Source organism: Aotus nancymaae, unplaced genomic scaffold (assembly GCF_030222135.1).
Source record: "Aotus nancymaae isolate 86718 unplaced genomic scaffold, 86718_ANA_hifiasm-v0.15.2.pri h1tg000015l_0, whole genome shotgun sequence".
Taxonomy (NCBI): Eukaryota; Metazoa; Chordata; class Mammalia; order Primates; family Aotidae; genus Aotus; species Aotus nancymaae.
In genome coordinates this window covers 4,355,102-4,370,750 of record NW_026988426.1, presented here as the reverse complement: position 1 = coordinate 4,370,750, position 15,649 = coordinate 4,355,102, and the positions used below count along the sequence as shown (strand labels likewise).

At 54.0% G+C, this 15,649-nt stretch overlaps 1 protein-coding gene across 1 annotated transcript in view; it reads right to left on the bottom strand.

Annotated features, from left to right (window-relative positions):
* The window catches only part of TNRC18 (trinucleotide repeat containing 18), a 109,803-nt gene that overhangs the window by 40,331 nt on the left and 53,823 nt on the right, over positions 1-15,649 (bottom strand). The window contains exons 11-16 of the mRNA XM_021675973.2: positions 13,968-14,143; positions 13,232-13,368; positions 12,929-13,057; positions 10,812-10,983; positions 7,303-7,663; positions 1,967-2,242 (exon numbers count right to left, since the gene is read on the bottom strand). Coding sequence (XP_021531648.2) covers positions 1,967-2,242; positions 7,303-7,663; positions 10,812-10,983; positions 12,929-13,057; positions 13,232-13,368; positions 13,968-14,143 — 1,251 coding nt within the window. The remainder of the gene's footprint in view (positions 1-1,966; positions 2,243-7,302; positions 7,664-10,811; positions 10,984-12,928; positions 13,058-13,231; positions 13,369-13,967; positions 14,144-15,649) is intronic.

Below are 15,649 nucleotides of genomic sequence, written 5' to 3'. Positions count from 1 at the left end.
CGAGGCCCTATTACCCAAATATCCCTTTCAAGACCTGTTCAATGGTGGACACAGTGGGGGTGGAGGGGGGCACCGAGGAGCCTGGGCCTCCCCCGCCTCCCCTCGACCCCCTGCCCTCCCCTATCTTGGCCCTGTACATTTGGCACTGCGGCATCCAACCCGTAGCGCCTTCCTAAGAGGCCTGGGGGGCTGCCTGCTTCTCTGTGGGGTCTGAGCTGGGGCAGAAGGGCTCAAAAACTTATAACCAGGAATCCTGGCTTTAAGGGGTGTGAGGGCCGGGGCACAGGATCCAGCCGAGATAGGGGAGAGGGAGGAGGTCGGGGAGGGAGAAGGGGATTGTAAACTAACCCGACTCATCCATGGACAGCCCGGGCAGGGGTCAGGGGCCTCTCAGCGTTCGCTCCGAGGGACAGCAGCCCTGGGGAACATGAGCCCTGGGGCACCATACTTGACCCCCGGGGCATCATACTCGCCATCATACCACCTCCTGGTCACCCGAGTGGATCTCTGCCAATTTGGAGGGGAGTTCTGAGAGGGGAGGCAGGGTAGACCAGGAATTCCAGAGCAGGGCTGGAAAAACAGGGTGGGGGCAGCATTCTGGTCCTGGGGTCCCCGAGCCAGCTCAGGCCCGGGGTCACCAAGACACCCCCAGGTCTTCCTTGGAGAGCAGCTGACATCCAGGTGTGGCTACCCAGGGCCTGGGGGATCCCCTCGGCTGGCCCTAGGGGGAATTAGCCTGAAGCCAAATCCTAAAACCAGGGCAAGGAAAAAAGGCCAGAGATTCACTTGCTTCCTTTCTTGGGACATTTCTGGTTGAAGGGCCTGAAAGGCTTAGAGGTTCCTAACCCCAGTAGCACAATTATGGTATTGGAGAGGGCAGGGCCAACGGGGCCTCAGGGCCCCAGCAAACTCTCTTTTGAGAATTGAGGTGGCTGAGGACCCAGGGCTGGGACCAGGCCCGTCTCTCTCCAAACAGAGCACGGCGCTCCATCCCTCCATGCGGCAACCAAGCCACTTTCGTATTGAATGACAGAGACCGGGGTGTCAAAGGCATTTGGCCCTGCGCTGCCTACACACCCTTCAAAACAGAAATACGCATGAGAAGACAAGCATTTATAAATAGTACTTTTTAACCACTGGCGAGTAAGGATAGAGCTTTAAGAAAATAAAAGACAAACAAGCAACTAAAAAAACATGATGATGCTGGGAGGTGAAGGCACTTGGTTTTAAACCTGAAAAATGAAATGGATGCCAATTGCTACCAGGGATATTTGAATAACACAGGCAAGCGGCAGGCGGCAAGTCCCGTCCCTACTCCTTCTGGGTGGGGAGGAGGGAGGGGAGGAGGTGGGGGAGAAACAAAATGAGAGGGAAGCGTCAACCTAATGTCTAGTAAGGACACAGCAAGAGAGACAAGGCACACAGGTTTAGTTAAAAATGAACTCGATATGTTTAATAAAGCTTGGTATTACCAAAATCGCGGTACAAACATCAAGTCACACGCCCACACGACAGAATTCCATTTACAAAATGTTCCTCGGGAAGCCTCCACCGGGCCATGCCCAAAGAGAGCCCGACCCAAGCCTGGGATCTCTGGGTGGGCAGAAAAGGTGAGTGCAGGGGTCCGGGGTGGAGAGGGAGGATCTTGGGCTAGGGGGAGGAGGGCAGAGAGGAGGGAAAGTGGAGAAAAATGCAGACTCAAAGCGGTCCACGTAACAGCTCCAAAAGAGCTAGCCGGTGAGATTATCACAATGATACAGTCCAAATAAAAGCAAAAATAAAAATCATTCGGCTGATACAGCAGGCTACGCTGCCAAAAACCCAGATGGCAGCCTTCCTGCGGCCATCTGCGCGGGCCTCCTCACCCACCATCTCTCCCGCGCGCCCACTCGCTTCCCTCTCGCTCACTCGCACTCACTCTCTCGCTAGGAAACACGGAAGGTATTTTGTGTTTGGAGCTAGTAACCTTGGTCAAACGATTCCTCCGAAGAGTCGCTGAAGGAGGACCGCGCCTCGGCCTCTCGAAGCAGCAAACAGAACGGCTGCTTCCTGCTGGTGGCCGGCTTGGGTTTCAGAGTCCGGGGGGCTGCCAGGCCCCTCTTGGTCAGCTTGGGGCCTCCAGCCGCCTTGCTGTTCTTTGCCACCATGCCACACAGGAGGGAAGGCGTCAGTTTGGAGCTGGAGGGGCCTTGGGCGGGCCACTCGTCCTTCAGGAATTCTTCGTCTTCCTCTGAGTCCGTATCTGCAGTCAAAGTAGTTTTTAATAAAGATAAGTCACAGGGCAGTGGGAGCTGGTGGCTTCATTTTATTGGTTTTAATGGTTCTGAGAACACACTGGAAGGTGCCAGAACAAACAGGTCCAAATGCCTGGTAGGCGGCTGTGGGAAAGCCGTGCTCAACATCACCAGCTCCCCTCCCAGGCCAGGACTCTCCTCTGCCCTGGGTGCCTCGGGCATCACATGGCATCTTCCAAGTGCTGGACCCTGGCCCTTCCTAGACTGACGCTGCCAGCCTCACCTACCAGTCACTCCAGCCTTTCCAGGCACCAGTGGATGACAGGAGCCCCATGCTCAGGAATGGCTGTCCCCTAATCACTGCCTGTTCCATGGGATTGCGACGGCCCAAGGGCGACAACCGCAGAGGAACGGCCTGAGCCAGGAGGGGAAGGGCTCATGAGAGCCGTGCATTCTCTTCCCAATGCCCCGCAGCGGCCTCCCAATGGCAGCACGAAACAGGCCATGGTGAGTGGAAATGGGCAAATGCTGTGACCGCGAGAGGTTGCCTTGCCCTTCCTTTTTTTTAAATTTTGAGATGGAGTCTCACTCTGGAGTCCAGGCTGGAGTGCAGTGGTGTGATCTCAGCTCACTCCAACCTCCACCTCCTGGGTTCAAGTGATTCTCCTGACTCAGCCTTCCGAGTAGCTGGGACAGCAGGCATGTGCCACTGCACCCAGCTAATTTTTGTATTTTTTAGGAGAGGCAGGGTTTCGCCGTGTTGGTCAGTCTGGTCTTGAACTCCTGACCTTGTGGTCCACCCACCTCAGCTTCCCAGAGTGCTAGTGCTGGGATTACAGGCGGGAGCCACCGCGCCTGGCCCCCTTGCCCTTCTCTCTATGAGCTGGTTTGCTGGCACACCACTGCTGGCTTCCCTGAACTCTCTGACCTCACTGTGAGATGGAAGCCAAGAGTCTTCAAATCTTTTGGGGAGATGACCAGCCGGCTTTGGGAGCGGAGCCTGTCAGGTAGGCATTGCTCCAGCCCCCACCATGCTCATGCCATTTTGATGTTTTTCATATTGGGCTGCTGAGCAAGATGGGAAGACACGGGTTCCAGAGCCAGAGACTAATCCCCTGACCTGCTGAAATTCACTCCAAACTTGGGGAACGTGAACCAACACAGCTACAGCTCTGGCAGTACCTGCCACCTCCGAGTCCAAAAGAAACCACATACGCGCGTGCGGCGGGTGTTATTCTGGCTGCTCCCGACAACACCTACGCTTTCACTCCACCAAGACCCCTATTTCAGGATGGCCCAGCAATTCCGGGGTACAAGGTCCAGACCCGCCAGGCTACTATAGCCCCTGCCCACCTACCAGCCAAAGCGTACTCTCTCATATATGCTCCAATCTGTCCCTCCCAAGGCTGCGTCCCAGGCTGGAGAGGCCAGTGGGTAACAACCAACTTGGCCTCCTACAAGCACCCAGAGGGAGGCCAGGCGCGGTAGCACGCATCTGTAATCCCAGAACTTTGGGAGGCTGAGGTGGGCAGATCACATGAGGCCAAGTGTTCGAGATCAACGTGGCCAACATGGCGAAACCCTGTCTCTATTTTTTAAAAAAATACAAAAATTGTTGTATTTCCTATTTGTATTGTATTGTGGTAGCCAGTGTCTGTAATCCCAGCTACTTGGGGGGCTGAGGTGGAAGGATCGCTTGATCCCAGGAGGTAGAGGTTGCAATGAGCCGAGATTGCACCATTACACTCCAGCCTGGGCAACACAGCAAGACATCATCTCAAAAACAAAAAAACAAAGGCCACTCACCCCTACAACCCAAGCCGAAAAAGCAAGAGGGCACCGTTCTCACTTCAACCTCTGTCCATCTCAGCCACCTCCCTGCTGGACACACCCCTACCTCCTTGTGACCCCGCACTCTCACTGACCGGAAGCGCAGAAAAGCAGATTATAAAAAATAAACAGAGGAGCGTACTGCAGAGCCAGGTGCATCCCATAGCCATCATCTAGTTGGAGCCAGGCCCACTGACTTCCTCACTGCAACATGAGTCTGTTTCTCTCCCCCGGGTGAGTAGAGTTTTCAACAAAGGGACAATGGAGTGAGGCTGTCCATTTGACCATTCCCAGGCTGCCAGTAATCCCAGTACTTTGGGAGGCCAAGGCGGGCGGATCACCTGAGGTCAGGAGTTTGAGACTAGCCTGGCCAATGTAGTGAAACTCTGTCTCTACTAAAAATCAAAAAGCTGGGCATGGGGGTGGACACCTGTAACCCCAGCTGCTTAGGAGGCTGAGGCAGGATAATTACTTGAACCTGGGAGGTGGGGGATCACAGTGAGCTGAGATCACGCCACTGCACTCCAGTCTGGGCAAAAAGAGCAAAATTCTGTCTCAAAAAATAAAATGAACACTCCCTCACATGCGCAAGAGTGAACACACCAGCTCAGAGCACCCCAGAGACCTCAGGGACAGAGCTCATCTCTGACCTCTAGCTCCACCCCATCCACGTCCACCTGAAAATGGGGGAAGGGGGAATTCTTCCAGCTACCAGCCAGACCGCATCCACAGACCCCACTCCCTCAGAAGATCAAAGGAACAGCAATCTACCCGCCACTTCCCTGAACCCACATCACGTTTCCAAAATGAGCAGAGATTAAGAGAGCAAAAGAAAGCTCTTCCCTTCCCTTTCATAGTGAAGAGTCTCTGGCACCATCCCTCTCTGCTGGTGCCCACACAATGGCCAGGAGCCTGGGCTGTGCTGCTCTGATCACACCCATCCCAATCAGAGAGGCAAGGAAGCCACAACACTGTCACATGTCCTCAGCACAGAAGGCACAAGCCAGCTGCTTCACCCACATCCATGGGGAGCATTGGTCCTGGTGACCTACTAGCCCAGGGCAGACAAAACACATGCACTCCAAAAAAAAAAAAACAGCAGCTTAATTCCGTGCCAGGTGCCACGTTCCGCTCTCTGCTCACGTGAGCTCACTTAAGGCCCCCAACAACCCTGTAAAGCAGGTGACGATACTTTAACTCCGAGTCCATAAACACTTTTTTATTTCCTTTCCTTAAGAAAACACGCTTTATTGTATCAGTAAACGTGTCCACTTTTTGCACTTGACATTCAAACTCCCCCTTCTCCACCCATGAACCAGCCAGGGCCAATGAAAAGCTCCAGACACACAGAACCAGGCAGTTGCCAAAATAAAAGCCCTCCCCGCCCCAGGGCCTGGGGATGCCCAAACAAACACCAGACACTGGCATGGGTCAGAACCCAAGAAGCTCCTCCTGGCATCCCTGCAGCAACCACAAACTTAGCACCTGATCACCCTGGTCATGAGGTGTTCTGTCCACAAATACTGAGCGAGCACCCACTACCTGCCAGGCAGCAGGCTCTGGGCCACAAGAGGCCATGACCCTGAGGACACTCCAATCCAGCAGTCTCTAGTTAAATGAAATAAAACTCCATTCCTCAGTCCCACCGGGACCGCTCCATTTCAAAAGCTCAATAGCAGCTGGGAAAGGTAGCTCACGCCTGTAATTCCAACACTTTGGGAGGCTGAGGCGGCAGGATCTCTTAAGCCCAGGTGTTTAAGACCAGCATGGGCAACATAGCAAGACTCAGCCTCTATAAAAGTAAAACTAGATTAGCTGGGTGTAGTGGTGTGCACCCACAGTCCTAGCTATTCCGAAGGCTAAAGTGGGCGGATTGTTTAAGGCCAGGAGTTCCAGACTAGCCTGGAAAACACAGGGAGACCCCATCTCTGCAAAAATAAAAATAAATTAGCTGCACGTAGTGGTGCACAGCTGTAGTCCCAGATAGGAGGCTGAGAGAGGAGGATTGCTTGAGCCCAGGAGCTTGGGCACCAGCCTGGGAAACACAGCAAGACTCTGTCTCTACAAAAAATTTAAAAATTAGCCAGGTACGGTGGTGCACACTTAGTCCCAGCTACTTGGGAGGCTGAGGTAGGATGACAGCTTAAGCCCGGGAGCTCGAGGCTGCAGTGAGCTGTGATGGCCCCACTGCACTTCAGCCTGGGGGACAGGGAGAGACCCTGTTTCAAAAAACACAGGGCACGGTGGCACAGCCTGTCATCTCAGCACTTTGGGAGGCCAAGGCAGGTGGATCACCTGAATTCAGGAGTTCGAGATCAGCCTGGCCAACAAGGCGAAAACCCGTCTCTGATAAAAAACACAAAAACACCTGGGTGGGGTGGCACATGCCTGTGGTCCCAGCTACTTGGGAGGCAAAGACAGAAAAATCGCTTGAACCCAGGAGGCGGTAGTTGCAGTTAGCCAAGATCATGCCACTACACTCCAACCTGGGCAAAGAGCGAGACTCTGAATAAAAAAATAAAAATAAAAAAACTCAATAGACATGCATGTTTTGTGGCTACCGCAGCGGACAGAGCAGATGTGGGACACGGTCATGGTGGCAGCAGATTCCAGTGGATGGTGGGTCAGGCTGAACCGGGTTTAACCCCGAGTCACCTCTCCGCACCCCAGCGCCCACACTCCTCTCTGGCTACTGGGTCTTAGCATACCAAGCAACAACATGGGGGTATCTGCTGTCAGAGATGCCACAGACACCATAGCGCCAGTGAAGCCCTGCAACCAGAGCCCAGCACTGTTGCCCGCTCCATAAACGCCGATTCCGTCAACACTTTGCGACAAGGCTACGGTCCACACAGGAACGCGCGCGGTCTGCGGGTAGGGGAGTCCGGTAACCTCTAGGAGCTCCCGGCCTCTCTAGGTCAAACAGCCATAAACTCTGTGGCGCGCAAGGTGTCGGGTAAGCAAGCGGACCGCGGGCAAGTGAGGGCAGGCGGATTTTGGCTTCCAACCGCCAATCACGGGCGCCCACCAATCACAGGCACCTGCCCAGCATCACGCCCGCCAATCACAGGCATATGCGCTTCAGGTGGCCTCCCTCCCACTTCCGGCTTGGAGGCCATGCAAAACCCAAGCACCTTAGTGCGCCCCAGGCAGAAAGAAGGGAGGAGGAAGATGGAAAGAAGAGGGGAGAAAAGGAGAGAAGCAGCGGACCAGAGGCGGCGTGGCATCCGCTACTTACTGTAAGAGTAGCTGCTCACTTCCGAGGCGAACGGGGAATGGGCCGATTTGGGCTGACCTCTGGCCTTAAACCCCGCCTCCATCTTCCTGGCTTTGGCGGCCCTTTTGTGTTTACCTTCTCTGGAGGATTTCAGAGACAGGCCAAGGCCCTTGGCCAGCGCCTTCCTGTCCTTGCCCAGCAGGCTGTCGTAAGGAGTCAAGTACCTGCCGCAGCCCCCGCCAGTTTTCGATTTCCCCCCAGTACTGTCCGAAAACTTGAAGGGCGACTTCAACTTGTCCTGCTTGGTGAGGGAGAGGGCCTTGTCGAGCTTGCTTGCCAACTGCTCCTGGTCGCTGGCCATCTTCTTCTTCTTAATCTTTAGCTGGAGAGGGAAGTTGGGTCGTGGGTTAAAACATTTGGCAAAACAGGGTCCTGGGATTCAGTACACGTACTCTGCCCAGTCCGGACTCCAGTCCTTCCCCTGCCTGTGATTTAACTCCTCTTAGCTTCAATCTCTATTTTTTTTTTTTTGAGACAGAGTCTCGCTCTGTTACCAGGCTGGAGTGCAGTGGTGCAATCTCGCCTCACTGCAACCTCCGCCTCCTGGGTGCCAGCGCTTCTCCTGCCTCAGCCTCCCAAGTAGCTAGGACTACAGGCACGTGCCACCATGCCCGACTAATTTTTGTATTTTTAGTAGAGACAGGGTTTCACCATGTTGGCCAGGATGGTCTTGATCTGTTGACCTCGTGATCCACCCGCCTCAGCCTCCCAAAGTGCTGGGATTACAGGCATTAGCCACCGCACCCAGCCAGCTTCAATCTTTTATTTATTTATTTATTTAATTTTTGGAGACTGAGTCTCACTCTGTCACCCAGGCTGGGGTGCAGTAGCACAATCTCAGCTCACTGCAATCTCTGCCTCCCAGATCCAAGTAATTCTCCTGCCTCAGCCTCCCGAGTAGCTGGGACTACAGATGGGCACCACCACACCCCCCTAATTTTTGTGGTTTTTTAGTAGAGACAGGGTTTCACCATGTTGGCCAGGCTGGTCTCTAACTTGTGACCTCAAGTGATCCATCCACTTCGGCCTCCCAAAGTGCTGGGATTACAGCCATGAGCCCCCAGCCAATTTTTTTTTTTTTTAAGACAGGGTCTTGCTCTGTCACCCAGGCTGGAGCGTAGTAGTGCAATCACAGCCCACTGCAGCCTCAACCTCTGGGCTCTGTGATCCTCCCACCTCAGCTTCTCTGGTAGCTGGGAATACAGGTGTGCGCTACCACCCCTGGCTCATTTTAAAATTATTTTTCTAGAGACGGGGTTTCACCATGTTGCCTGGCCTGGTCTCAAAACTTTTGAGCTCAAGCCATTCTCCCAAAGAGCTCAAGCCACACTCAAAAGTGTTGGGATTCCAGGTATGAGCCACCACGACTGACCAGCTTCAATGTTTACACTCTATAAAATGGGGATATTTATGTCTGGGCATCCCAAGGTGCTTCTGAAGATGAACTCAAGATAAGGTATGCAGCGATCACAGTGCCTGGTACAAGGTAACCACTTATTAAATAGCTGCTGCTGTGGTTACATTTATCGCTGGCACTGGCTCTCCACGGCACTGCCTGGTGCCTCCTAAGGAAGCACTTCAAGCAAGCGGTACTGCCGATGGCCTGGAGAAGGCAGCTGGATTCAGGGAGGAGGAAAGAAATCAAGATCAAAAACCTGCACAGCTGATCTGCCTCTCTCTACCACCTACGGCAGCTGACAAAGACTACTGCACAGTCCAAACCAGCCCGTCCAACTAAAGGGGCCGAAAGCTGCCAAAAAAAAAAAAGCCTCAAGTATTCCTTGGATGCCTGAAGCAGAAAGAACGATTAGAGATTTCACAGATTAAATTCCTGCCTGCATGTCGATCGTCAACTATAGTCATTTGCTGAAGTGAAACATGCAGTTTCAAAGCCATTAATGCCCCACGCTTGAACATTTTCTATTTTCTTTTTGTTGCTGTTGAGATGAAATCTTGCTCTGTTGCCAGGCTGGAGTGTAGTGGTGCGATCTTGTCTCACTGCAGCCTCCGCCTTCCAGGTTCAGGCGATTCTCTTGCCTCAGCCTCCCGAGCAGCTGGGACTACAGACACCCACCACCATGCCCAGCTGATTTCTGTATTTTAGTAGAGACAGGGTTTTACCATGTTGGCCAGGATGGTCTCCATCTCTTGACCTTGTGGTCCACCCCCCTCAGCCTCCAAAGTGCTGGGATTACAGCCTAGCCTCTTTTTAAAATAATTTTTTCAGAGAAAAGGTCTTGCTGCTGTGTCACCCAGCCTAGAGTGCAGTGGCATGATCATAGCTCACTGCAGATCACCCGGCTATAAACACGTGGCTGAGCTCGAAAGAGAGGGTCAGGCATGGTGGCTCACACCTGTCATCCCAGCACTTAGGGAAGCCAAGGTGGGTGGATCACCTGTGGTCAGGAGTTCGAGGCCAGCCTGGCCAACCTGGTGAAACCCCATCTCTACTAAAAATACAAAAATTTAGCCCGACGTGATGGCGGGTGCCTGTAATCCCAGCTACTCGGGAGGCTGAGACAGGAGAACCACTTGAACCCTGGAGGTGGAGGTTGCAGTGAACCAAGATCGCGCCACTGCACTCCAGCCCGGATGACATAGTGAGACTCTGTCTCAAAAAAAAAAAAAAAAAATTACCCCTTTGCACTGGGCTTTATGGGGAGGGATGACAAGGTATATTGTATTTACAAAAAGCACCTTAAATGGATGATTTCAATGCTCTGCAGAAATAAGAATCAAGGAGTTGGCTCTCAGCCCATTACCCCTGGAGAGTTCAGAGAGGAAATTACCATGGCACCAAGCCCTTGTTTCTCAGAACTACAGAATGGCAAAGCTGCTCATTAAACAATTACACTGTTAACAGAGCAATTGCATTATTTGGTCAAGAACCTATGTCTCTGCTCAGCTTTAGCAAAGGGTCATGCAGCACACAGAGGGAGATAGCTTTTAGGCCTCCCGTCTCTGAGGCTGTGTTACTTCTGACCTCTGGGCCATAACTTCCCCCTCTGTGCAATAAAGAAAATTGGAGAAGAGTCATTCTGGCACTAAGACAACCATTCCTAAGGTTTCTGTACAGGAACAAGGGGCCTGCAAAGGAAGTGTGAACTTTTTTTTTTTTCTTGGAGACAGAGTCTCCCTCTGTCACCCAGGCCAGAGTGCAGTGGTGCCACCTTGGCTCACTGAAACCTCTGCCTCCCAGGATCAAGTGATTCTCCTGCCTCAGACTCCCAAGTAGCTTGGACTACAGACACATGCCACCATGCCTGGCTAATTTTTTGTATTTTTTAGTAGAGATGGGATTTCACCGTGTTAGCCAGGATGGTCTCGATCTTCTGACTTTGTGATCCGCCCGCCTCGGCCTCCTGAAGTGCTGGGATTACGGGCAGGAGCCACCTCGCCTGGCCAGGAAGCATAAACTAATAACATACCCATACCAAGATCTCACACACCTGGAAGACTGGGTTACTGACCTGACTTATGAAGTCAGACGAGGCCTCATGTTCATCCCAAGTCTGGCTCCTCCCCCTGGCTTTTCCCATTCCAATGAGGGCATCGTGTTCCTCCTCGGGCCCTTTGTGTCTCTTCCGTATCCCTGCTCCCAGCTCATAGTCATCTGACGTCAGCAGAGACTTGCTGCTCAGCCTGAAACACAGACACACTACCGGTCAGCACCCTGGCCAGACGTGACTTGCAGGCTCGGGTCCACCCTCGTGGCCCTGAAGGGTTGGGCTCTGGACGCTGAAGCACAGACAGTGATGCCAGAGTGATGCACGTGGGGAAAGATGGTGGATCTTGTAAAACTACGGTGCTGTAATTCTGGGATATTTTTGAATTTGGCAGAACGAGAGTTTAAGGTGAGAGTAGGAAAAAAGTCAGCATTTTCATTCTTGTGTGCTTTCACTCGTACACTCACACACACACATCTCTGTGCGGTCAGATACCTAGTTCACCAAATCGTGCCAAGAACAAAAATCAGAAATGCCAAGGAAATCCACCAGGATGGCAGGGGGAGTTTAGACCACAAGGTTACACAAAGAAGGATTCCAGTCTGCCTTTTCCAACAAGGGAAAAAACAAAAACAAGATGAAGGGGCCATTTGCTGGTCTCCGGAATCCTGTGCACAGTGGCAGTAGGGACACAGACGTCGCCCAGAAGCCCCACTTGCCTGCGTTAAGCTGAAACTTCCCAGGTGATCGAAGCAGCCGATCTGGACCTGGCACTCACTGTGTGTCTTGCATTGTTGTAACAGTGGCTTTATATCTTACCCACAAACAGCATTTGGTACTGCTATATATATATAGATAGAGATTTTTTTTTTTTTCTGAGATGGCATCTCACTATGTTGCCCAGGCTGTAGTGCAGTGGCTCAATCTTAGCTCACTGCAGCCTCCGCCTCCTCAGGTTCAAGCGATTCTCCCCTCAGCTGAGATTAGCTGGGATTACAGGTGCATGTCACCATGCCTGGCTAATTTTTGTATTTTTAGTAGAAATGGGGTTTCTCCACATTGCCCAGGCTAGTCTCAAACTCCTGACCTTAAGTGATCTGCCCGCCTCGGCCTCCCAAAGTGCTGGGATTACAGGCGTGAGCCACTATATCCAACCTGAGTACTTGCGTTTTTACAGATGAGGAAATTGAGGCTCGGAAAAGCTAACACCTGGCCTGAGGTTAGTCACACTAAGGAGTGGCGCTGGGACTCAAGAATGGAAATTCAAACAGTGTAGGCCACACCCCTGACCACCACGCTGCTGGGACGCAGCCTCTGCTGTCTTCTCCAGGAGCCTCTCCACTCCCCTGCTGTGGCCAGTAAGGGGAGTTTTTTGTAAGACATGGGGGCCCTGGGGCTGTTTCCTCCTGAGAAGACCTGTGGCTGTCTCACTGCCTCCCCTGTGCCCTCTGAAGGCCCCTGAGCTCCTGCTTCCTCAGGGAAGGTCTTGAGCCGTCAAGCAGCTCCAACCCCTTTCCTTGATGGGCTGCATTCCGCTCGTGCTACGTGCTACAGACACCCAGGGAAGGACAAAGCATCTCTCCTGTGCACGCCTTGCCCTGCAGGAAAAGCTCTCGTTCCAGCAGGCATTCAGAAAGACCCATACAGACCCCCACAAGGCTGCGACTGCCACCCAAGGAGGAAGAGCTTGTCCCCAAAGTGCCCGAAGGAGCCAGCCCCGGTGTCAGGCGGGACAAGTCAGCAGGTCCAGCACTGTGCAGACCAAGTGACAGCCAGGTCACAGCCTGTCCCAGCAAGGCCGGCAGCCCAGTGGGTCCCTCCGCAGGGAGGAGGCGCATGGAAAGGAGGAGGAATTAGGCCCTAGGCGTGAGGAGGTAGGCGTGGCAGGAAGACAGGTGAAGCGCTTGGGTTAGGACGCAGGAAATCCTGTTGCAGGAGCCAACCTCCTGGCTCAGCACTGGCCTCGCTCCCTCTTGGCCCGGGCAGCACAGGCCGCACTCCCCAAGGGCCACCACTGCAGGTGGGTCAGAGCCCAAGGGACACGAGGTCCCCCAGCACCCAGAGGCAGGCCCCACATGGGGCCCGGGCTCCTCCCCTCAAGCTCTGTGCCAGTCCCCGACCCACCGAGGGGCCAGCCTTACTTTCCGCCACTGTTGCGGCTCTTCCCTCTCTTGCGGGGGGGCGACAGGGCGCTCGGGGCGTGGGTCCGTTTCCGCGGCCTGCCAGGGCCTCTGCGTGCCAAGCTTCTATGGGGTTCCTCGCGCCTGTCCCTTAAAAAGAATCACACGCTTGGCTGTGACGCTCGGAGGCGGGCGGGGCGCGGAGAACGGGCACACGATGCGTACACGGCGCCGGGTCCACGCACACCTCGATGGTTGCTGCGCGCCTGGCAGCCTGGCGGGCCGGGGTAGGGGCCCCATGGGGCGGGCAGGGGGCACACTCACTCGGAATCCCGGCGCCGCTGCAGCTTCACCAGCTCACGCTGCTTCTCCTTGTACTGGCGCTGGACCTCGGCCAGCCGCATCCGGAAGTCCAGCTCCAGGGCATCCATATCCTCCAGGGAGGACTTCATGGCGTACATCTAGGGGGGCACCAGGAGAGGAGGAGGAGAAGGTGAGGATGCCGCCACCCACCGACCACCCAGGTGCCCATGCTCACGGATAGGTCAGGGGAGAGAGACTGCACGGGCAGGCGGGACTCAAATCCCACCGCTGCCACCTCCTAGCTGTGGCCGTGGCCTCATCGCAGGCGAGGGAGCCTGTACCGGCTCTGTGGGGCTGTGCTGTGGCAACGCTCAATTAGATGGCAGGCCTGAAGCACAGTGTTTGTGTGTGACACCTGCTCCATCACTGAGGGCCATCGTGTCATTTATAAACGGAGGTTCAGCGCGGGGATGCTGCTACCCCAGGCACCCAAGGCCAGAACTACGCATGACCCTGGGCTACTCCTTCCATGTGATCACGCCGCGAGTCGCGTGTTGTGCCTGACATGCTAGTAGATGGGTAAACTGAGTCCCAAGAAGGGCACCCACTTGCCCAGGAACACACAGCACAAGGAGCTGAATGTAGCTCAGGCCTCTCTGGCACCCAAGCCAGCCATGCGCAGTACGGCACCTCCACAGAGGGGACTCCCACCCGGCCCTGGCCTGTGTGCGCCAGGGAGGAAGACGCCGCCACTCACCCGCTCCTCCTTCTTGCGCATCCAGCTGTACTTCTTGTTGGGTTTCAGCTCCCGGGGCAGCCGCAGGTTCTTGAGCGGGTCCACCACAGGCCCATCCAGCACCTCCCTAAGCATGTGGCTGCCGGCCGCCAGCAGGCTCTCCAGGGAGGGCCGTGCCACCAGGGCCCGCTCCACACCTGCAGACAGGAGGCAGGTAACAGGGCGCTGCCGCCACCCGCTCCTGGACCCCAGACCTGGGGGTGCCGAGGCCCAGAGCAAGCGCGGGCCCAGGCCAAATGCCCCCATCCCCCGAGGTGCTGAGTGAACAGAGGCTTTTGTGACAGGCAGAAAGTCCTGAGCATCTCTAGACAAGAAGAGGAGGAAAGGCTGGGCGTAGTGGCTCACGCCTGTAATCTCAGCACTTTAGGTGGCTGAGGCAGGTGGATCACCTGAGTTTGGGAGTTCAAGAACAGCCTGATCAACATGGAGAAATGGCGAAACCCTGTCTCTACTAGAAATAACAAAAACTAGCCAGATACTGTGGACACCAGGAATCCCAGCTACTCAGGACACTGAGGCCGGAGAATCGCATGAACCTGGGAGGTGGTTGCAGTGAGCCGAGTTTGCACCACCATACACCAGCCTGGATGACGGAGCAAGACTCCATCTCAATAAATAAATAAATAAATAAATAGAACAGGGGCAAAGCAGCATGCCTGGCACCGGGTCCTGTGCTCTATGCTCAGAGAACAGTAGGCACAGCAAAGCCCCCAGAGGAGTGCCTCCACAGGGTTCTTCCCGGCACTATGGCTCTCCTTCCGCTTATCTGTACGTACATTTTTCCGTAGTGAATATGCATGGCTCTTATAATCGTAAAAAAAGAGCCCAGGATGAAAAACACAAACCAAGCAGAAAGGTATCCAAAGAAGAAAGCCCTCTTCCTCCTCCAGCACAGAAGTCCCTCCCTCGGGAGGCCACTGTGGTTGCAGTTTCCAGTAGACAGTTCCAGAAATGATTATGCGTATTTAAATACACAGGACATACACGGGTATCCTTTAAAATATAAAAATAGGCTAGGCGCGGTGGTTCACTCCTATAATCCCAGCACCTTGGGAGGCCAAGGCGGGCGGATCATTTGAGGTCAGGAGTTTTGAGACCAGCCTGGCCAACATGGTAAAACCCTATCTCTACTAAAAATCCAAAAATTAGCTGGGCATGGTGGTGTACACCTATAGTCCCAGCTATTCGGGAGGTTGAGGCACCAGAATTGCTGAATCTCGGGAGGCATGAGTTGCAATGAGGCAACACTGAGCCACTGCACTCCAACCTGGACAACAGAGTGAGACTCCAGTTCAAACAACAAAAATTAAAGTAAATATAAAGTGGGTGCCTGCAGTCCCAGCTACTTGGAAGGCTGAGGCAGGAGGATCACTTGAGTCTGGGAGGTTGAGACTGCAGTGAGCCATGATCACACCACTGCATTACAGCCTGTGCAACACAGTCAGCCCATCGCAAAGAAAAAACATATGTACACATATATATGTGTAAAAATGACCTCAGGCCAGGCATGGTGGCTCACGCCTGTAACCCCACCACTTTGAGAGGCCAAGGCAGGCATATGGCTTAAGGCTAGGACCAGCCCGACCAACATGGCAAAACCCCCTCTCTACTAAAAATACAAAAATTAGCTAGGCATGGTGGTA